Here is a 22613-nt window from a genome sequence, read left to right as displayed (position 1 = left end):
TTCAAAAATTCCTCAGGAATAATATTTTATAATGAAACTTGGAATCTTGTTACAGGAGAGAGTACTTCCAATGGAACCCAATCCAGTGATTTTGTTTTACAAAATAACCAGAATATATCCCAAAGGAAAAGAGTATTATTTTAAATTGTTGCTAATGGAATAAAAGGGAACTAATTCCATTTGCCTGGAGTAACCCTAGTGATTGATTATTCTCTGTAATGGGCTAAGCCATCAACAGAGAGCCGTAATTTATCATCTTCAATACACCGAGGCAGTATGGGATGAATTATTTAAATAATCTGCTGTGGTTTCATTTTATATATGTAATTTTCCACTTGCATCCAGATCAAGGAAAATGCAATCAACGCGGTTTATTTTTTTAAAAAATTATTTGTTTTGAGACATTTGCACTGTGCTACATCTACGGATAGGTTTGCTTAAAATAGTTTACCACAAAGTCCAGAACTGATCATTAAAAAAAATGTCAGTCACAACATTTTGACAACAATTTGTCAATTTGTCGGTCACAACAATTTGTGACCGACAAAAGGATTGGTGGAATGTAAGGATGCCAAATAATGCAGTGTAAAGTCACATTAGCCTGTGTGTGTCCACACAATGCATGCATGCTGATATTATTTCACCCAAGGTAGGCCACTTAATGCAGCACACCAGATTAAAAAACACACCCCTAAGCAGGATCCAGGATTGCTGTCTCCACAACCGTTCTGCACTCCCTGGTGTTATTGGTTTTAATGTTGATATATTTTATTTTATATGTTGGGTGGCACTGTTGTGTGCAATTTGTAAGATGCCCTGAGTCCCAATGGGAGATGGTGGCACGGCTTAAATAAAATAATAATAATAATAATAATAATAATAATAATTTATAATAATTATAATTTATAATAATAATAATAATTAATAATAATTAATAATGTTATGTTTTATGTTCCACCTCCCCCGATTTTCCCCAGTAGAAGAAAGAAAATCCACCTATGGCATGGTAAGCAGCTTCCTTTTACTAGTTCCATGTCATGTAAGTCGTAAAAGCAGGAGGGGTATATTAGTCATATGGACCAGACCCATCCTTACCTGGATTTGGGATTTAGATCTCATGCAAATAGCTGTATCACAATAAATCCAGGTCCACAGTATTGTCCCTGGAAGAAACCTAACTGTTCATCTTGGTATAAATGCATAGCATGATAAGCCAATTGTACACTATAGATATCAAGCTTGTTTATAAACCTGAACAATTTTGAGGTTGGCTTCAGGAGACCAGGCCCATCGAGTCGAACCCAGACGTTGTTGAGGTCCTCTTTCAATGGGTTGGTGAATTCCACAATCACTGCCATGTCTTTACCAACTACTTTCTCTCCAGGAACCTGCAAAAAAAGAATGCAGATCAGCATCAGGTTATTTTTTATCATGTCAGAAGCAAATTGGATGCAGTTTTAATGTATAGTGTTCCCTCACTACTTCGCAGTTCACTTTTCACGGATTCGCTGTTTTGTGGTTTTTCAATAAACTCTAAAAGATTATTATAAATCATAAAAAATTATGATTTACAGCCTAAGGAAGGGAGGAAGGAGAAGCCAAAGGGAGAGAAAAGGAGCCCAAATGGCAACGGGAGGAGAAGGAGGCGATTTCTCAACACATGATTGGTGATAAAGACTTAAAATAGTGTATAAAGACTAAAATAATGTATAAATATTAAAATAAACATAGCGTCCCTACTTATTGCAGGTGGTCCTGGAACCTAACCTCAGCAATAAGTGAGGGAACACTGTATTAAAAAAATACAAAGTTTAAAACTTGGCGTTATGCTAAATTTCCTTGGACCAGAAACTGGCCACTTTGAGTGCCTCTGATGTCGCTGTAAGAAGGTCCTCCATTGTGCATGTGGCAAACATCAGGTAATACTACAATGTTTGTGGGCAACCTGAACCTGGTCCTCTTCAGTTGTGTTATACAGTACTAATATTCTTATAATCTCTAGCCATCATATCCTATGTGCTCTAGTTATGTGTATATTGCAACTCTAAGAGAGTTCCTTTGATGATAGTGTTGTCGAAGGCTTTCATGGCCAGAATCACAGGGTCATTGTGCATTTTCTGGGCTATATGACCATGTTCCAGAAGCATTCTCTCCTGACTTTCGCCCACATCTATGGCAGACATCCTCAGAGGTAGTGAGGTATATTGGAAAACTAAGCAAGGCAGGTTTATATATCTGTGAAGATTCAGGGTGGGGGAAAGGACTCTTGTCTCTTGTAGGCCAGTGTGAATGTTGTGATTAATCACCTTGATTAGCATTAATGGCCTTGCAAGCTTCATTCCTGCCTAGGGGAATCCTTTCTTAGGAAGTGTTAACTGACTCTGATTATTTCATGTTTGGAATTCCTCTGTTTTCAGTCTGTTGTTCTTTATTTACTGTCCTGATTTTAGAGTTCTTTTAATACTGGTAGCCAGATTTTGTTCATTCTCTGTGAGAACGATGGCGGCTGCAATGACGTCCTGCTGGATATTCCCGAGCGGGTGCTGGATACCCAACCTGGGGACGTGGAGGAGCATGTGGCCTATCAGATGGTATGCAAAGAAAGCATTGTTTGTCATCACCTGGGAATATTATAGTCTCTATGGCAGAGAAAGAGTGCAGCCTAGCCAGGGCTGTATATGGGCTTATGATAGGAAACAGGAGGGGAAATATGCAGAAGGCTTTTGGCTGTTTGTTGTTGTTGTTGTTGTGTTTATTTATGAAGAAGGCGGGGCTGGGAAGACATCTTTCCACCATGTCTCCTGTATCAATTTAATGATATAATGATATATAATAATATTATACTATACTAATATTATAATACATTGTATATACATGTAATATTAATAATATCATGATGTAATACAATGTAATAATAATTATAATTCACTATTATAATTGTATATTTATATTACATGCAATATTACTAATAATATTGCGATATAGTTGTATAATATAATATATTGTATGTATATATACTTGTAAACCGCCCTGAGTCCCCTTCGGGGTGAGAAGGGCGGTATATAAATGTCGCAAATAAATAAATAAATAAATAAATTTTCATAGTTTCCTCTTTCTGTTGAAATTGTCCACATGTTTATGGATTTCAATGGCTTCTCTGTGTAGTCTGACATGATAGTTGTTAGAGTGGCCCAGTATTTCAGTGTTCTCAAATAATATACTGCGTCCAGGTTGGTCCATCAAGTGCTCTGCTATGGCTGACTTCTCTCGTTGAGTTTGTCTGCAGTGCCTTTCATGTTCCTTGATTCGCGTTTGGGCGTGTTTCGTGGTCTTTTTGTAGACTTGTCCACAGCTGCATGGTATATGGTAGACTCCTGCAGAGATGAGAGGATCCCTCTTGTCCTTTGCTGGACATAGCATTTGTTGGATTTTTTTGTGGGTCTGTAGATAGTTTGTTGGTTGTGTTTCTTCATCAGCTTTCCTATGCGGTCAGTGGTTCCCTTGATGTATGGTAAGAACACTTTTCCTCTGGGTGGATCTTTGTCTTTACTCCCATGGCTTTGATGATTGTTTGGAAGGTTTAGCTATTGCAGTATGCAATTATCTGATTGTTTCAAAGGACAAAACATTTACACACCTCACTTGATCTTAGCCAAAAGAACGAGAAGCAATAAAACATCTATATTATATCAGCTATACTGTTTCCATTCTATTTTTGGGCTCAGTGTGACAAGCATGAAAGCCCTTAGTGGTTTGGAACCGAGTAATTTTGCAACTCTATCATTTATGGTTCCCAGCACCCTTTTTTCAATTTCTCAAGGCAGTGAGGAGGAATCTCAAATGGATAGGACTGCCTTGAAAAGTGTGGGTGTATTTTCCTGTTAGATTCATTATTTTGTTTTTTGAATGACACACTTTGTGCAACTGCCTGTTTGGATACTTAAAGATATCATGCTCAATAACTTCATCAATATCTGCCCATTATATAGTATCACATCCTCTGTATATAGTATCACAGGGATCTTCCCTCTGTTTACGAGGGTTGAATTAAAAGTAATGCCTCCACCTTCGTAACTCCTCAACAGATGGCAGTTCTGGTATCTCCTCTACAGTTCCATTTGGCGGGAAGCCTTAGCATTGAACGGTTGTGTTGTTAAAGTATGAAGTATGGAACCCTGTGCAGACGGTCAGCCAATGAGACTTAAGCAACATGCAGTCATTGAATTCTTGACAGCATAAGGTGTCAACCCAAAGGAGATTAATCAGAGAATGCAAACTGTTTATGGTGATTGTGTTGATGTGAGTACTACACATCACATCACTGCATCACTGGCCGAGTAAGTTTAAAGATGTTGAGGTGGGAACATCTGACTTGCGTGACAAACAAAGAGTTGGACGTCCTGTGACAGCAACCACTGAGTTTCACAAGCAAAAGGCTGAAAGATTGATTCAGGACGATCGTCGTATTACTCAGAGAGAAATTTCAAGCATAATCGGTATTTCACAAGAACGTGTGGGTCACACTATTGCTTTGCTTGGCTATCGGAAGATCTGTGCATAATAGGTACCCAGGATGCTGACGCCTGAAATGAAAGCGCACAGACTTGAAATTTGGCAGGAACTCCTCTCGCATTACGAGAATGAAGGTGACGCCTTTCTCCATTCAATTGTGACAGGAGACTAAACGTGGGTACACCATTACGACCCAGAGACGAAGCAGCAGTCTATGGCATATCAACACAAAGACTTGCCCCAGAAAAAGAAATTCAAGACACAGCCCTCAGCTGGAAAAATCATGGCAACAGTGTTCTGGGATGCAGATGGTGTTATCCATGTTGGTTTCTTTGAACATGGAACAACAATAAATTCAGAGCATTACATCACAACGCTGCAAACTTTGAAATGACGGCTAACAAGTGTCCGAAAGAAAAGGGAAATGTTTTCCTGCAGCTTGACAATGCCAGACCACACACTTCACATGCCACCACAGAAGAACTTCAGAGATTGGATCTCAGCACCGTACAACATCCTCCATACAGTCCAGATTTAGCACCGTCTGACTTCCATCTGTTCCCGATAATGAAAGAAGATCTGCGGGGACATCATTATACTTCTGATGAAGACGTTGAGAGAAATGTGAGACACTGGTTGCAGAAACAGAGTTTCAACTTCTTCCGTGATGGCTTCAGAAAACTTGTTCATTGTTGCCAGAAATATATCCAATTATCTGGTGATTATGTGGAAAAATGAATAGTGGTAGTTAAAGAGCACATTCTAAGGATTATTTCTGCGTTTGATTTATTAAAATATTCCCATCCAAACCGAAGTAAAGAAGGTGGAGGCATTACTTTTCATTCAACCCTCCTATATCATAGGTTCATCCATAGTTTGTCATCATCATTATCATAATTTATACCATACATTTCCCTCAATAATGAGACTAACAACATCTTTTAAAAGTGTGTAGGTTGAACTTATGCAAAAGCTTCATTAAAAAACATGAATATAAAATATGAAAAATAAACAACTGATAACATTAAGAATATTAAAATGCATTAAAAGACAACAGACAAAGCGTAAGAACTGCACTGCACAACAATAAAATCCTAATCCAGTCAGTTTCCAAAAGCCTGATGGCACAGGTATGTTTTCAATTGCTGACAGAAGAGAAGTGAAAAGGTACTTTTTATTTGTGTAGAGTTTGGAAAAAGATCTACACAATGCCTTCTAATGCCTTCATTTTAGACAGTCCTCATCTGGAAGTGCCCAAGATTTTGCAACCAGCAGACTAAGAATTTACACTACAATAAAAGGTATTTTCTGTGCTCATCTCAAGTCCATTAAATCCAAAGGTATGGTTGAATACAAGGATCTTGTATAGTTCATTATGGCCTTCTTAAACGCCATGTTTGTAGACAAGGGGACAGATTGCTATTAGATTTCCAACAGGTGCTATATGAGACTCTTGGTTGTCACCCTGGAAAAACCTCCTGAGATTTAACTGAGTCTTTTGTCTGGAAAAAACATAAGGAATTACCACTTAAAAAATAAAAGAGAAGAAATGAAAAACCCTACCGTGCTGTGCTATACATGCATAATTCATGATAACATCTGTGGTATGTCACATTTATCTTAACACATGAGAATGAACCAGTTCATCTTATGCTTGTTAGGATTTTATGAATTATATTAAATCTTTATTTCTCTCTCTCTCTTTCAGGTCTTTTTGAAAAAGTTGAATCAGAAGGTAAAAATGGCTTACTGGAAGGTAATAAGCATTATTCTAGATTTTCACTCAAGCTAATGAGAATGAGATCTGGTTATCAAGTGTATAAAACTGCACTTTAAACAGGAAGACAACTAGACGTGTTGACTCGGTGCAGCTCAGCATCCCTTTTCCAGAATTCCAAAATACTCAAAAATCTCAAATTGTCCATATGGATGGCTGAGTTTGTGACATCTTTGCTTTGTGATGGTTCAAAGTATGCATTTTTCATGCAAAAATGATAAAATATTGTATATAGAACTACAGTAGAGTCTCACTTATCCAACATAAACGGGCCAGCAGAACGTTGGATAAGCGAATATGTTGGATAATAAGGAGGGATTAAGGAAAAGCCTATTAAACATCAAATTACATTATGATTTTACAAATTAAGCACCAAAACATCATGTTTTACAACAAATTTGTCAGAAAAAGCAGTTCAATACGCAGCAATGTTATGTAGTAATTACTGTATTTACAAATTTAGCACCAAAACATCACAATGTATTGAAAAGATTGACTACAAAAACACTAACTACTAAAAGGCAGACTGCGTTGGATAATCCAGAACAATGGATAAGCGAATGTTGGATAAGTGAGACTCTACTGTACCTTCAAACTATGCATTTAAGCTGTACATGAAACATAAATGAATTTCATATTCAGACTTGGGTCCCACCTCTAAGAAATCTCATAATGGTATTATATATATGTAAATATAGGTATTTCAAAATCGAAATAAACCCCAATTTTATGCCAAATCCAAAACACTTCTGGATAAGAGATGTTCAACCTTTAATATGAAATTAAGGCAACTGTAAATCTAGCCAAAATAGTTTTAAAGTTGGCTTGTTTTCCTTAATCATAGTAATGCTTTGACAACATATAGGGATTGGAGTGTGATTAACCTAAGATAGAAGCAGAAATTTCCAGCTTCCTTCTTGTGGTGGAGTTGGAAGCAGAAAGGAGAGGACAGAGTATGCAAGCCTAGATGAAGGGGAGATTTGTTTTAATAATGCTAAACCATCATTACACCGTAATCCTAGATCTGTGCTCAAATTTCTTTTCCATACTCTTTTCCCATGCTCAAAAATATATAACATTATTAGCAATGCCAGAATTTACCCCACACACACAAGTAATATTTTTCTAGCTTTCATGGTTATTTGTGTTGGCTTTCATGGCTGGAATTTACTGGGGTGCTGTGACTTTTCCGGGCTGTATGGTCATGTTCCAGAAGCATTCTCTCCTGACGTTTTGCCCAGCATGCTCAGAGGTTGGGAGGTCTGTTGGAAACTAGGCAAGTGGGGTTTATTTATCTGTGGAATGTCCAGGGTGGGAGAAAGAACTCTTATCTGTTGGAGGCAAATGTGAATTTTGCAATTGGCCACCTTGATTAGCATTGAATGAACTTGCAGCTTCAAAGCCTGGCTGCTTCTCACTTGGGGGAATCCTTTGTTTGGAGGTGTTAGCTGGTCCTGAGTGAAGAATAACTCTCACGGTTATTCTTATTTGGAGGATATCACTCAATTAGAGCAGTGTGGAAAAGTGGTTTGAAGGCTGGGTTTGATTCTTGAGATCAGGGCTCCATTCGCCGCTTCAATATGGAAACCCACTAGGTTACCTTTGATGAGTCACATTCTCTCAACCCGAGGAAACCCCTGTGAAAAGTTTGCATGGGACCAAGTTTATGTCAGTGATTCTCAACCCAACATCTGTGGGTCCCCAGATGTTTTGGCCTTCAACTCCCAGAAAACCTAACAGTTCATAAACTGGCTGGGATATCTGGGAGTTGTAGGCCTGGGGACCTACAGGTTGAGAACCACTGTTTTATGTTATTAGGCAAAAAACTAATCAATTCCTACCAGTTTCAGAATTGGGGTGGGGTTGGGTTCGATTTTAGATTGATAATTCTCGAATAAATACTTTATAGCAGGGGTGGGAATCATGTGATCCAGATGTTGGTGTACTACATTTTCTAGCATTTTTCACTGTAGGTTGATTATACTCTCTAAGGCTGCTACGACATGCAGTCCAGAAACATCTGAAGAACGATATGACTCTTCTATAGATTTGCTGCCATGTTTTGGCGAAAGAGAGGACATAAAATGATTGATGGATTTGTTGTGTGCCTTCAAGTCATTCCTGAACTTAAGTGACCCTAATGTGAAAAGCGATATGCCTTTCTCAATAACTGGAGAGCAGAAAGCACAGAGAAATAAATGGGAAATACCACATGCATGTTGGAAAGCCATACAGTTGACTAATACAGGGAGAATGGGCAGGCACGCCAACATCTGCAGACAAAAAGGGTGTGTTGTTTTCTTCTGTCCTTTTCAAGACATATAATCTTTTTACTATCTGCAGAAGCAGTGACTCTAGGATCTGCTCTTTACAGAAGGGTAGGCATAAGCAATTTAAGAAGTTTAAGCTAGGGAAGCCAGTATGTGCCACTCAGCTCTGGCATAGAATTGAAAGGATTTTAAAATGTGGTTATTGAAGATACGAGCACAGAGCAAAGTGTATTTGACTTATTGGCTTCCTCTGTGGAATGCTCGGAAAAAGACATAATATTGTTTGAGGACACTGCTGATAAACATTTGTCCTGGCTAATTAGATACATCAGTGGTGCAGCCGAAGAAAAGCTTTCAAAACAAACTTTGTTATTTGATAAGAGGAAGTGTTTTCACTGAACGTCAACGCCTTCAGGATTTGTATTTCTGTAATATTGCTTCACATTTATTTCTTCTGGACTTTGTGTTTTCTGTGGAATTCACAATTGTGATCAATGGCTGACAACTTGGATGGTTTTACAAGTAGGCTGGACAAATTCATAAAGGATAGGGCTAGCACCAGCTAGAGCCATGACAGATATATGTTCCTTTTAGTATCAGCAGCAGTATGTGTCTATATATCATATATATAATTAGGACTGTTGGTGCCATTGTATTGTCCATTTCTATGTGTGGTTGTGAAAGCTGGACAGTGAAGAAGGTGAGTAGGAAGAAAATCAAGTCCTTTAAAGTGTAGTGCTGGAACAGTTGTATGGATAGTGCGGATTGCTAAAAAGATAAGTAGATGTATAGACTCAGTCAAAGAATCAGCAAGACTTGAGCAGAGCTCTGAATGATGAGGTGACTTAGAGGTCTCTCATTCATAAGATCCTATAAGTTGAAGTTGATTTGAAGCAGTTAACAACAAATTGTTGTGTGTGTGCGTGTGTCCAAGTCATCATGGTGTAGTACTTTGAGCAGGCCTGTAGCGAGGGGGGGGGGGGGGTTAGGGGTTCAAACCCGCCCCCCCCCCCCCCCCCGAAATTTTTCAGGTTATAAAAAAAACCTGGTTTACTCATGAATTTTAACTGGTTAACCAAATCCCCATGCTAAGTCTATGAGACACAAAACATTAAGAGTCCCTCCAGGCACTATTTCAAGCAGATATTGACAGGTTTGTAGCGGGGAGGGGTGTGTGCTAGGGGTTAAGCCCCCCCCCCCCAATTTTCAAAACCCCTCCCGAAATTTTTTTCTGGCTACGGCCCTGACTTTGAGCATTGAACTATGACTCTGGAGAACAGAGTTTGAACCCTTGCTCAGCCATGGAAATCCACTGGGTGACTTTGGGCAATTCACACACTCTTAGTCCCCAAAACCCCGTAAGTCAGAAACAACTTGATGGCACACAACCAGAACAACATATAAACACTAATATTTGCTACTGTTGTGTGCCTTCAACTCATTTCCAACTTATGGTGACCCCATCACGAGGTTCTTAGGGACTAGGAATGTTTCACTCTTCCAAGCTCACCTAGTGAGTTTCCAGGACCAAAAATGGAGTAAAAAACCTGGTCTTCAATGTGATGAGCGGATGCTGCAGTTGCACTTAGCTATTGTTTGTGGGCTTCTCATAGGGGAACTGTTTTGGCCATTGTGTGAAGAAAATTTCTGTTTTTCCAACATGGCTTTTATATTTTTCTATCACATTTGCCTGGCAAAAAGCTTGCACCCACCAGGACAAAATAGTTCAAACAAATTCCCTTCCTTGTTGGACTCTGGATATCCTGGAACCTTCTTATCCATATTCTCCAGTCCTTTGGTTTACCACACTTTAATGGACCATCCACAGCAGTGGTTCCCTCTGATTCCTAAATGTTATTTGATTACAACTTCCAGAAGCCCTAGCCAGCAACTCTTAAGGCTGTCAGGAGTTGTTACATTACTATTTCCATAACAGAGGTCCAGAAGCTTCCTGTTTCAAACATCACTGTCTTAGCTACTGCATGTGCTATGCCAGCTCTCTGAGGTCCCTTCCACACAGGGCCAAAACCTGTAATGGTTTTGGATTAGCTTGAGGGTGTCCGAACATCACCTCAAATTAATCTAGATTAATCCAGAGTAAACCAGGATTTCCTGATGTACTCTAGATTTAAAAAAATCCGAAAAGATCCAGACTTTATTGCAAGGTCTGGATCTTTTCATGTTCTGGGCCAGTGGGGATTGACTCTCGGGACCACCTTCCACAATCTCAGAGGTCAATCCCCATTGCTATCCTGGTTCTTTTGAGCACCTCCACCCTCCCCTCCCAGCCCCCCCCCCCCCCCAATTTTCCTTGTAAACATACCAGAGGCGCCTGGCTGCATCTTTAGATCCCTTGGAGAAAGCTTCTGACATGTTAAAAAGACACATCAGAAGCTTTGGAGAATCCCTCTTTCCCTCTTCAAAGCTCCTGATGCACCATTTGACACATCAGGAGCTTTCTACGAGGGACCTGAGATCACAGCCAAGCTCTTCCAGTAAGTTTAGAGGGGAAATTGGAGACTGAGGGATGGATAAATACCCTCCCGGGTTGACCAGTTACGCTTGGGATTTTGGCCTGTCTGGAAGGGACCTGACACATACTAGAGAAAAATGTGACACTCCAGATATTACTATATCACAACTTACATCATCCTTTCTATGCTAGCTGGGACCGAAAGCGTTAAAACCCAACCTTATTGGGAGTGCTGCATGTTGCACAGCCATACTCTAACATCAAGAATTTGATTATATGTCTGCCACTCTTCGTGCCAAGAACTTTGGGAGGAATGAGCTCTGGGCTGAATTTGCAAATTTTCTGAGAACTCAAAACACAGGAGCCTTCCCTCCCAAGACTTCCTGGCACTTATTTCAGTCAAAATAGATGACATGTTGATCATGGTTTTTCTTTTTTTCACAAGTGCTCCCTCAAGTGGTAGAAGACATATGCTCTCCCTCGTGTATCATGTGCTTAGTATACTTTCTTTAATGATTGGAGATTTGATGATGAATTTGGACTTAATTTGTCAGTTTGATTGCATCTTCAAGGAAAGCCAATGTAAGAAAAAACAAGACTTAGGACTTTATCTCCCATTCTACCCATTTCTAATTCACTGATACAAGGCTGGGATATCAGAGTTCAAACTCCCACTCTGCTATAAAATCTGTTGTCGGATTTTAGATTGCATGCTATGTTTCAGCTCCACTTTCCTCTCAAGGTTGTTATGAGGATCATAATGAGGGAATGGACCGTGTATGTTGCCTTGGAAGCAAGATAGAATAGCAAGATAGCCAATAAACTAAACATATAATACCAGAACAGTAATATAAGCGAAATACAGTGAAAAACACAGCCAAATAGGTTGTACTGCAGAATCCATCTAGAATCAGAGCTGCTCTGTTGGTCTCCATGCTTGTCATGTCTCCTAAAACTGACCTTAAGGAGCAGTTGGGGGATTTTCAGAGCTACGCTCTTCTGCTGGGCCAGGATTTTTTGTGTTTCATTGACACGGGCTGTGACGAAGAAATGCAGGGAGGCTTGTTCCAGCAACTGGCTCATGTACTCGCTCGACTTGATTAGCACCTCGACAGTTTGAGCTGACAGGAGAAACAAACAAACAGAGAAACACAACTGAAGCCTGAAAGCAATATAGTTGCCAGTTATTACTTCCAGACCTGCTGATCCTGTATTACCCATAGGCCATCAGATGCAATAAAGATGCTGCTTGTAGAGAGAGAGGCCAATGCTTTCGTAGACACAAGGAAACCTCGAGTCACTGAACTAACGTTGGCTTCCTTCTCTCTTTTCTTTCCTGGCTCTCATCCAAGCAAACTCATGATGCTGAGGGAATTTGAATTTATCTAAAGATGTAGAACACTCCCCTTGGAGAAATTAAAAGTGCTTTCCTGCACTACTGTTAGAATCAGCAGTTAAAGGAAAATAGCCCCCAAACCAAAGACATTTCATTTGAGAGTTGCCTCCTTTTTCATGGTTCTGTGACGTACTTTGGTGCACAAATGTACTGAATGTTTTCACAGCACTTTCCCTCCACCACAAAGACATTTTCAGTGTTTTTTTCAACCCCGATAGACATTCTTCAGAATTTTCAATGAATATTTTCACCATTTAGTGTTAGCAGCCATCTTTTTAACCTCCCCAATGTCCTATACTTCACACCAAAATTCTGAAACTCAAAATCCAGAAAATACCGGAAAACCCAGAATTGATTTAATGCCCTGCCAAAGCCGGATGCCACTTGCTTCGCCCCCAAATTGTACCAGTCTGTTTCACATATTATTAATTAATATTATTATTATCAATAAGTATGGAAGGACTAAGGGTCCTTTCAATACTTCCATATAACCCAGAATATCAAGACAAAAAATCCCATAATATCTGCTTTGAACTGGGTTATCTGAGTCCACACTGCCATATATTCCAGTTCAAAGCAGAAAATATGAGATTTTATTCAGATATGTAGAAGGGGCTTAGGTGGCACCATGCATTATAGATTAAGTAAAAGGCAGTGGGACAGGTTACTAACTACAGTAGCTACTTCCATCATTCCAGGAGTGCAAAAGAAAAATGTTGGGATACTGTCTTTGATGAGCTTGGATAATTTTTCCTTCCTGTGGGGAAATATAGTGAAGTGTTGCCCTACCTTTGTGATTTCTTGGGCCAGAAACAGGATGAAATATTTTGGGATATTACATGCACACAGCTCTGGTTTAGCATAACTTGTCTCTCATGCACCTATCCTGTTAGTTCTTATGGGTAGCTTCAAATGGAAGGAGGATCATTTCCCCTGACCCATATGTGACTTCTGGGAAATGGTGAGTGGGTCTACCAGCAGAATCCTAATGAGTTTAATATAGCTTGTTGCCTCTTTAACACATGGGTCTAATGTTGCATCCCAAATCTATATAGGTGAGCTTACACTATTGGTTTCCTTTTTAACCCACTTACATAGACAAAACTGCTTTGTAAAAAAACCCTCTATTTACACTAAGGTAGCACTTTTGAGGTTTGTCGACTCTAGTCCACTTCATTAGATGCCTTTTTCTGCAGAATAAAAATCTTCCAAAACAACGTTGTGCAGAAAACCACATGCCATGCGCAATTTTGAGCAATGTATATCTTGTGCAAAATTGCTGTTTTCTACATCAAAGAGAACAATTTTGTACAATATAAATTTTGCACTAGAAAAACATTGTAAAGTCTTGCACAACAAAACCACATATGGCTGTAGCTACAGTCATCCAGGTCCCTGCCCCCCACCCTGTTGCATAACATTTGTGTTGCAATATTTTCAAACAGGCACAATGTTGAACTCTTCACATTGTTGCTTGCATTGGGGTATAGCATACAATTTTGTTTTACATTTTGTACACTTTTCCCAAGTACAGTACAACTCTGTTGAACTTAATATGGAAATAGGAGACCATGGATAATACAAACAAACCCTACTGACTTCAGCTGGAAATTACCATCTAACCACCCTGGGGGGATCGAGAAAATATCTTTAAACATATACTCTCTAGGAATTTGCTAGATCCACCAGGGTGACTACATGGTAATTTATGACAGAAACACACCATAGAATTACTTGAAGGACCTAGAAAGTTCCTAGAGAGGTCGTATTTGATCTGATACAAGTAGGTGTACTTTTCCCATAAGTATATATGGAAAAACAACATACACACGCACACAATTTGTTTGTCAAAAAGCTATACAGTTTGTTACACAGTGTAAAAATGCAAAGTTATGCAGTTTTTCAATATCTGTGCAGTTTTCAAAAATGCACAACTTGTGTTGCATCAGGAAGAAAAAAAAGTCCCTGCAATTTGTGGTAACTTTCAACATGCCATTTTTCTTCCATTTGAATGGTCAGTAACTCTAAAATGGACTTCAGTCAAAACTTTGCATATTTCTGTTCACTTCCTACTTTGAAACTGATATGTAGGATTGCTCTCTTAAACACCGTAACCCTAGTAAGACAGAATTAGAATCATCATAGACTATTGGAAAGATATAGGCCGCTAGGATTTGGAAGAAGAGAGAGAATAACTACAAGGGACAAATCTATGTTTCTGACCTCTTGCCTTGATTTTGCTACATTTGAAAATTCCAGAACTTTAACCCTTCACACAGAGGCTGCCCTGTGAAAAAGGAAAGCTGCTTTCCCTTCTTTTGTTTCATCAACATCAAAATGGAGCTCTTGCTTTCATTCTCATAAGTATTCCCAAGCAACCACCTGACCCAGATCTCCAAGATCTGTCAGAAGTTGTTTGATGTGACCCCTACGCTGCAAAGGAATTATATAATATACCCCTGAGTCTTAACCTTAGACAAAACTTAGAGGAACAGTCACCTCAACCAGAAAGGAAAGAAGGAAAGAAGGAAGGGGTAACATGATGATAAGTGGTTCCTGTTTTACAATTTGAATAAAAGTGTGATACATTTGAGATTAAATCTATAATCCTAACCATTCTTGAGGCATGTCCCTATGAACCACAAACACAATGCAAACCATACAGCACCTGTACTTAGAGAGTAGATTGGATTTGTGTCAATTGAGCTAACCTTCTCTGATACAATCCTTCCTCTGCTCAGGGCGAGCCCTTCCTTTAGACCTAACACAGCCCACAGTGGCGCAGTGGATTAAACCGTTGAGCTGCTGAAGTTGCTGACCAAAAGGTTGCCAGGTTTGAATCCAGAGAACAGAGTGAACCCTATTAGTCCCAGCTTCTGCCAAACATGCAAATGTGAATAGATCAATAGGTACCACTCCGGTGGGAAGGTAACAGTGCTCCATACAGTCATGCCGGCAACATGACCTTGGAGGCGTCTATGGACAACACCAGCTCTTCGGCTTAGAAATCAAAATGAGCACCCAGAGTCTGACACGACTGGACTTAATGTCAGGGGAAAACCTGTACCTTTACCCAACAGCCACACATACTGGTAGGTTTCTTGTTCTCCAACACCTGCAAGGCCTCAAATGTCTAGCTTTTAGAGGTCTCATATTTCGTCTTGTACCTAAAGGCATCAACTGACTGGAAATACAGTCTATAGCAACAAGCAAAAGCAGTAACAGATGAGTCAAACCTATCTAGATCAAACACAGGTATTATAACCTTGGGTCTTGTGCTGGAAGAAAGGTGGGATATAAAACCTACGAAGGTTTCTTTGTGGCTTCTTCTGCTGCTACCTGTTCAAATTAGTTAGGTTGGGTGACATCATCTGAAGCCTGAGGAATTTCTAGATCTGATTCCTCTGTATCAGATTACTTGAAATGACAGGGTGACTTATCACATATTAGAAGTACAGTAGAGTCTCACTTATCCAACGTAAATGGGCCGGCAGAACATTGGATAAGCGAATATGTTGGATAATATGTTGGGCTCGGGCTGTGGCGCAGGCTGGAGAGCAGCTGCAATGAATCACTGCAATGAATCACTCTGACCAGGAGGTTATGAGTTCGAGGCCCGCTCGGAGCCATGTTTGTTTGTCTTTGTTCTATTTTAAAAGGTATTGAATATGTGTAATGTGATCCACCCTGAGTCCCCTTCGGGGTGAGAAGGGCGGAATATAAATGCTGTAAATAAATAAATAAATAATAAGGAGAGATTAAGAAAAAGCCTATTTAACATCAAAATAGGTTATGATTTTACAAATTAAGCACCCAAACATCATGTTATACAACAAATTTGACAGAAAAAGTAGTTCAATACGCAGTAATGCTATGTAGTAATTACTGTATTTACGAATTTAGCACCAAAATATCACGATGTATTGAAAACATTTACTACAAAAATGTGTTGGATAATCCAGAACGTTGGATAAGTGAGTGTTGGATAAGTGAAACTCTACTGTATAAGGCATTCGTATCTGGAACAACCAGTAAAGTACTATAGCCAAGTGTACAGGATTTCTTGCTCCTTTTAAAACTATTTTTATGTGACCATTTCTTACGTATAGCATCTCAAGTTTTCCTTTTTTAAGGAGTTTAGCCAATCTTCATTCTTCCTTTGTTTGAGAGGGGTACTTTGTATAGAATATGCTACTGGCACATATTAGCTATTAGCACAACTCCATGCATTGAAACCAGCATTAGGGACTTCTGTAACCAAAACTGAGACTCTTTAGTATTTATCTGTTCCATCCTTGAATGGATTTCTCGAAAAAGTGTCAAGCTTTCTAAAAGCATCCCGTGTAATTACCCCCCTTTTAATATCCACAAGTTTACAGTAGTAGCCTACTGTGTTCTGCTAGTATAAATACCAAGTTCTTACACCTCACAGCCCAGACATTTGAACCTGGACAGCTTTGTGGAGAGAGCAACTGATACAGCAGTTGGAGGGAACTGCCTGGCCATTGCTAAGGAAGGAGGAGATTGATTGGCGGTTGCTAAGGGGTATGGTTTTACCTGTCTCAGGTGTGACAGGTTTGTAATTGTAGGTATGTGAATAGCTTAAAACACTCATCAGTTCAAATGCTACATTGTGTCCAAATTTCATAGCACTTGGTGAAGTCATTTGAGAGATATGAGGTCCTCACAAACTGACATTACATTTTTATTTATATAGAAGATGGAGTTAGAGAGAAGCTTAGACCCAATTATTTACTATCAAGGAGTGTAATTATTTGTAGATAAATTTTTTTGGTAACTTTAAATATTGATCACTGCATTTTTGCCTGCTAAGCTCAAAATTCTTTTGCAGCCACACAACACTTCACCTTTCTCCTTGCTGTGAGCTGACTGCTCAATTAAGTATCCTGTTTTTGGATGCTCTGCTATTTTTGGGAGAATTCCCTAACAAGTAGTTAGAGGAATTTCCTCGACACAGGTTAAGCAACCATTTCTTCTTTAAACCACCCCTTGAACTGCATCTGTGGATGAAAACCCAAGCTAGGAAAAACAAATGAATCCTTACCATGCTACAAAATGCTTTTTAAAGATTGTGTTTGCTAAAAGAGGCTGCCCTTTAGTCCATTCATTTGCTTCTTTTAAAAAAAAGAGGCTAAATATTTAAAAATGGATAACTCCCTTGTTAGATAGTGGCATTCTAACAAAGAATCCTTCCCTCAAGCATGATAACTCCACACAGGGCAAGTGACCATCCTTGCAAGAGATATTTAACTGAGTAGAATTGATAGCCACTTTGAAGACTCTTCAAGTATTCAAATCTTCAAGAGTTGTTTTCAATCTGCAAATCCCTTTTATCATGATCCAGCCAATCACATGCTCCATTTCTGTTTAGAAATCTGTTTCTCCCCCCCCGCCCCCAGCTAGCAAAGCCTCTCCGACAAAATTGTAATCATAACACAGCCATCTATCATCTCTAAAAGATAATTGAATGTACCCACAGTTTTTGCTATGTCACTAAAATAGCAAATTCTAAAACCTACTTAGACATCTGATCTATGTGTGTACAAAGTGTGTGTGCGTGCGAGGAAGGAAATGGGCACTAGGGATACAGAAGATCTTATTCAATTTACAAATGCAAATGAACTTCTCAATTGCCTGTATCAATATGCAGACTGCACACAGTTGTCTTTTGATGTTTGCACTGCTCTGTATATTTCAGTGTAGTTCTCTGACCCAAAAAGATGTGCAAGGATGTGCATATAAAGGGACACTGTGTACAAAAGTGGGTATATGTAGAGAAAGTGTACATGAATGTGATTTTATGAGAGAAACATACAAAGGAAAACACTCCAAGGCAGCATATTCTGCTGTCACATAGCTCTTGCCCATAGGAAGTTCTTCTTAATGTTTAGGTGGAATGCCTTTTTCTGAAGGTTGGATCCATCGCCCTGTGTCCTAGTCTCTAAAGTGGCAAAAAACAACACTGCTCCTTCTTCAAATATTTCATTATTTTTAATATTTAAACATGGCCATAATATCCCCTCTAAGCCTTCTTTTCTCCAAGCTAAACATACCCAGCTCCCTAAGATACTCCTTATAGGGTTCTAGACCAGTGGTTCTCAACCTGTGGGTCTCCAGGTATTTTGGCCAACCACTGCCAGAAATCTCAGCCAGTTTACCAGCTGTTAGGATTTCTGGGAGTTGAAGGCCAAAACATCTGGGGACCCACAGGTTGAGAATCACTGCTTTAGACCTTTTACTATTTTGGTTGCTTTCCAAACATATGTCATCCAAAGGAATGAAATATGTGCCAATGCTTGACCCATTCAATCATGGGGTGAATTTACAGCTTTACCCTGTTGCATGCAGAATTTAAGTATCTGGGTACAATGTTAACAGGACTGACACAAGCAAAGTTGGAAAGCGGGAGAGATTGAGCCTGATATCTTTATGATGTCACCTCCCTGATGTCCTATCATGTTCTATAAGGTCAGCCCAAGATAAAATAAAATAAGTGCCAAGCTGTGGCATGCTCAATCATCTTCTATAAGTGCCATAAGCAAGGCTGGAAAGCTTTCGTCAATTGATTAGATCAATTAGTAGTCAAATAATGCTTTTAGCAGAGACTCACATTTGACTCAATATTAAGAGGTGGAACAGCTTTTGCCTTCTGTATACCAACTTAGTTTAACAATCAGCAGAACATTATCTTGCAGTCGCTCTCCAAATACAGTAGAGTCTCACTTATCCAACATTCGCTAATCCAACATTCTGGATTATCCAACGCATTTTTGTAGTCAATGTTTTCAAAACATCGTGATATTTTGGTGCTAAATTCATAAATACAGTAATTACTACATAGCATTATTTCGTATTGAACTACTTTTTCTGTCAAATTTGTTGAATAACATGATGTTTTGGTGCTTAATTTGTAAAATCATAACCTAATTTGATGTTTAATAGGCTTTTCCTTAATCCCTCCTTATTATCCAATATATTCGCTTATCCAAACTTCTGCCGGCCCGTTTAGCTTGGATAAGTGAGACTCTACTGTAGTTTGAAACTGGAAAGCTGGAATTGCTTCCAGTTAAATAATCTCAATTTTTTGCTACATGAACAGGATAGCAATCTGAGTATTAATAAAAATGGTAGATAGTTACACTTAGCCCTCCACATGTGTAGGTTTTGCTTTTGCAGATCTAATTATTATTCATTGGTTTGTTTAATAAATTCTCTCTAGGAAGGCACATCTACACTGTACAATGTATTTTATTTTATTCATGTCAGGAGTGACTTGAGAAACTGCAAGTCGCTTCTGGTGTGAGAGAATTGGCTTTATGCAAGGACGTGGCCCAGGGGATGCCCAGATGCTCTGGTGTTTTACCATCCTTGTGGGGGGCTTTTCTCATGTCCCCACATGGAAATGGAGGTGATAGAGGGAGCTCATCCACATTCTCCCCAGGTTGGATTCAAACTGGCAACCTTCAGGTCAGCAACCCAACCTTCAAGTCACCAGTCCTGCTGGCACAATGGTTTAACCCACTCTGCCACCGGAGGCTCCATTTTATTTTATTTTATTTATAGTATGTATACTCCGTCCTCCTCACTCCAAAGAACAGCTTACAGAACCCATATACGGCAAACATTCAATGCCGATTATACAATTAAGAAGGATAGTCAAGTCAAACAGAGGTAAGGGAAGTTTTTCCCACCTTGTCCCAGAAGTCCATAGATCTGGGAGGCTTACAGTGAGAAATTAGATTCCCACTGAACACTTGGTTCGTTTTAAATATGCAAATGGCTAAAAAGAAACGTATAGCTGAAAAATTCAATTTCATTGATGAGACATACATTAGGGACAATGTATAAAGGAATTAGGAAATGTGAGCAGAAAATACATGTGAACTGCAGTGTGAAAAGTAAAGAAAGTTGTGATGTAAAACAAAAAAAGGATGGGGCAAGAAGGCAGGTGGAGTTTAGGGAAATGCAGTGAAGGGGAAACAGTCTGTTTTCACATCCTGCTGCCCATCCACTACTGTGGTCAGGTTTATATAGAAGCGAGAGGCTTCAAGCTGCTTACCTTTTAAAATCTGACAATGCCACAGAGGAATGATATTTCAGGGGATTATGGGATATTTTAAATATCAGGTAGCTCCCATGGGAGTTGGTAATCCTGCAACCTGCTGCTGCATACTAGGTTTCAGAGTGTGTGATATATCGGGGGAGAGGATGAGAAAGCATTTTGAATCTGAAATTGGTCTTCGTGGATCTGACTTATGATGCCAAAAAAATCTGGGTCATAAAATCATAGAATCATAGAGTTGGAAGAGACCTCATGGGCCATCCAGTCCAACCCCCTGCCAAAAAGCAGGGAAATCGTATTCAAAGCACCCCCGACAGATGGCCATCCAGCCTCTGCTTAAAAGCCTCCAAAGAAGGAACCCCCACCACACTCTGGGGCAGAGAGTTCCACTACTGAACAGCTCTCACAGTGAGAAAGTTCTTCCTAATGTTCAGGTGGAATCTCCTTTCCTGAATTTCAGCTCCCACAATTCCTAACAGTTGGTAAAATGGCTGGGATTTCTCGGAATTGAAGTCCAAAAAAAAATGGAAGACCAAAGGTTGGGAAGCACTGCTCTAAATAGAACAAGTACTTTAATTTATAGGAAAATTTCTTGTTATTGCCTTATCTATAATTTTACTTCAAGAAGTCATGAAGTTAGACATTTTAATAAATGATACTATAGGAGATATGGAAACATATTTATAACTTACCTTTCATTGGTTCCAGTGTCACATTGAAACTGTGGTTCTTGAATTCATTCTTTGAGACACCGGTATAAAATACAATGTTGCCAGAAAGATAGGATGTTGCAGTGTAACGGCTCTGAGTATTGTTTTGGAAAGTAATCGTGACATTGAAATCGCTGCCAAGAGTCGGGTCTTCCACCACAAAGTCCATATTGACCTCCAAAGTGGATGTGACATCCTGGGGGATGCTTTTTTTAACACCATACATCAGGGCTGTCTCCAGAGCAAGTCTCTCTTCCTCAGTTCCTGAAAATCAAAAAGATGGAAACAACTGAGTGTACTCCCATGTTGTGATAATCTGCTTTAGCATGATATCCATGATTGGCATGGAGCCATACTTAACCTTGGGTTCAGTTACTGCACCTTCCCTCGCATCTCTTGCATTTGCTTCCCCTTAACCCTCATTGGGGGGCCCTGGCGGCACAGTGTGTTAAAGCGCTGAGCTGCTGAACTTGCAGACCAAAAGGTCCCAGTTCAAATCCCGGGAGAGGAATGAGCACCTGCTGTTAGCCCCAGCTCCTGCCAACCTAGCAGTTTGAAAACATGCAAATATGAGTAGATCAATAGGTACCGCTCCGGTGGGAAGGTAATGGCGTTCCATGCAGTCATGCCGGCCACATGACCTTGGAGATGTCTATGGACAACGCTGGCTCTTTGGCTTAGAAATGGAGATGAGCACCAATCCCCAGAGTTGGTCACGATTGGACTTAACATCAGGGGAAACCTTTACCTATAATATGCTGTGTCCAGGTTGGTTCATCAAACCTTTACCTTTACCTTTAACCCTCATTTATTATGTCACACAGTTTGACAATCATAGTTAGTATTAACCAGAGATTAAAGTAAGAGTTAGTGTGGTGCAGTGTTGGACTTCTTCAAGTGTTCAGAATTTTCCATAGAAACCATGGGCAAATCATTTTCTTTCAGTCTCGGAGTCTTGCAAACCTCTTCTGATGAAATTGTGCCATGAAAACTCTGGGATAGGGCTGCCACATATTACAGTTGACTTGAAGACATGTAGCAACAATAGCAATGGTTACATCTAGACCAAAAAAAAATTTCACAACATGGTTTCCAAGCCAATTTTGTAAGAATTAGTCCAACTCCAGTCCAGAGTACTTGTGATTAATTAAAAGTATAACCTTCCAAAGCTCTTTTCTCAGGAAATGGCTGGTAATCTCCTGAGTTTCATATATCTCATGTTAAACCAGGACTTGGAAAAAATAATCTTTTGACCTGGCTATAGAATTCAAGGAATTATAGTCTGAAGCTGTCTATTAAACCATTGTTCCCCCTCCTCCCAAAAACCCTCTGTGCTTAACCATAGTTTATCACAGTAGTTCTCAACCTGGAAAGGTACAGGTTCATATAACT

General features: G+C 39.5%; 1 protein-coding gene across 1 annotated transcript in view; it reads right to left on the bottom strand.

Annotated features, from left to right (window-relative positions):
• Positions 1–22613, bottom strand: part of f13a1 (coagulation factor XIII A chain) — a 149305-nt gene that overhangs the window by 6706 nt on the left and 119986 nt on the right. The window contains exons 12-14 of the mRNA XM_062977690.1: positions 21204–21485; positions 11993–12153; positions 1252–1388 (exon numbers count right to left, since the gene is read on the bottom strand). Of these exons, the coding sequence (XP_062833760.1) occupies positions 1252–1388; positions 11993–12153; positions 21204–21485 (580 nt within the window). The remainder of the gene's footprint in view (positions 1–1251; positions 1389–11992; positions 12154–21203; positions 21486–22613) is intronic.

The sequence above is a fragment of the Anolis carolinensis genome, chromosome 4 (genome assembly GCF_035594765.1).
Source record: "Anolis carolinensis isolate JA03-04 chromosome 4, rAnoCar3.1.pri, whole genome shotgun sequence".
NCBI classification, from domain to species: Eukaryota; Metazoa; Chordata; class Lepidosauria; order Squamata; family Dactyloidae; genus Anolis; species Anolis carolinensis.
This window is presented reverse-complemented; position numbering and strand designations above follow the sequence as displayed.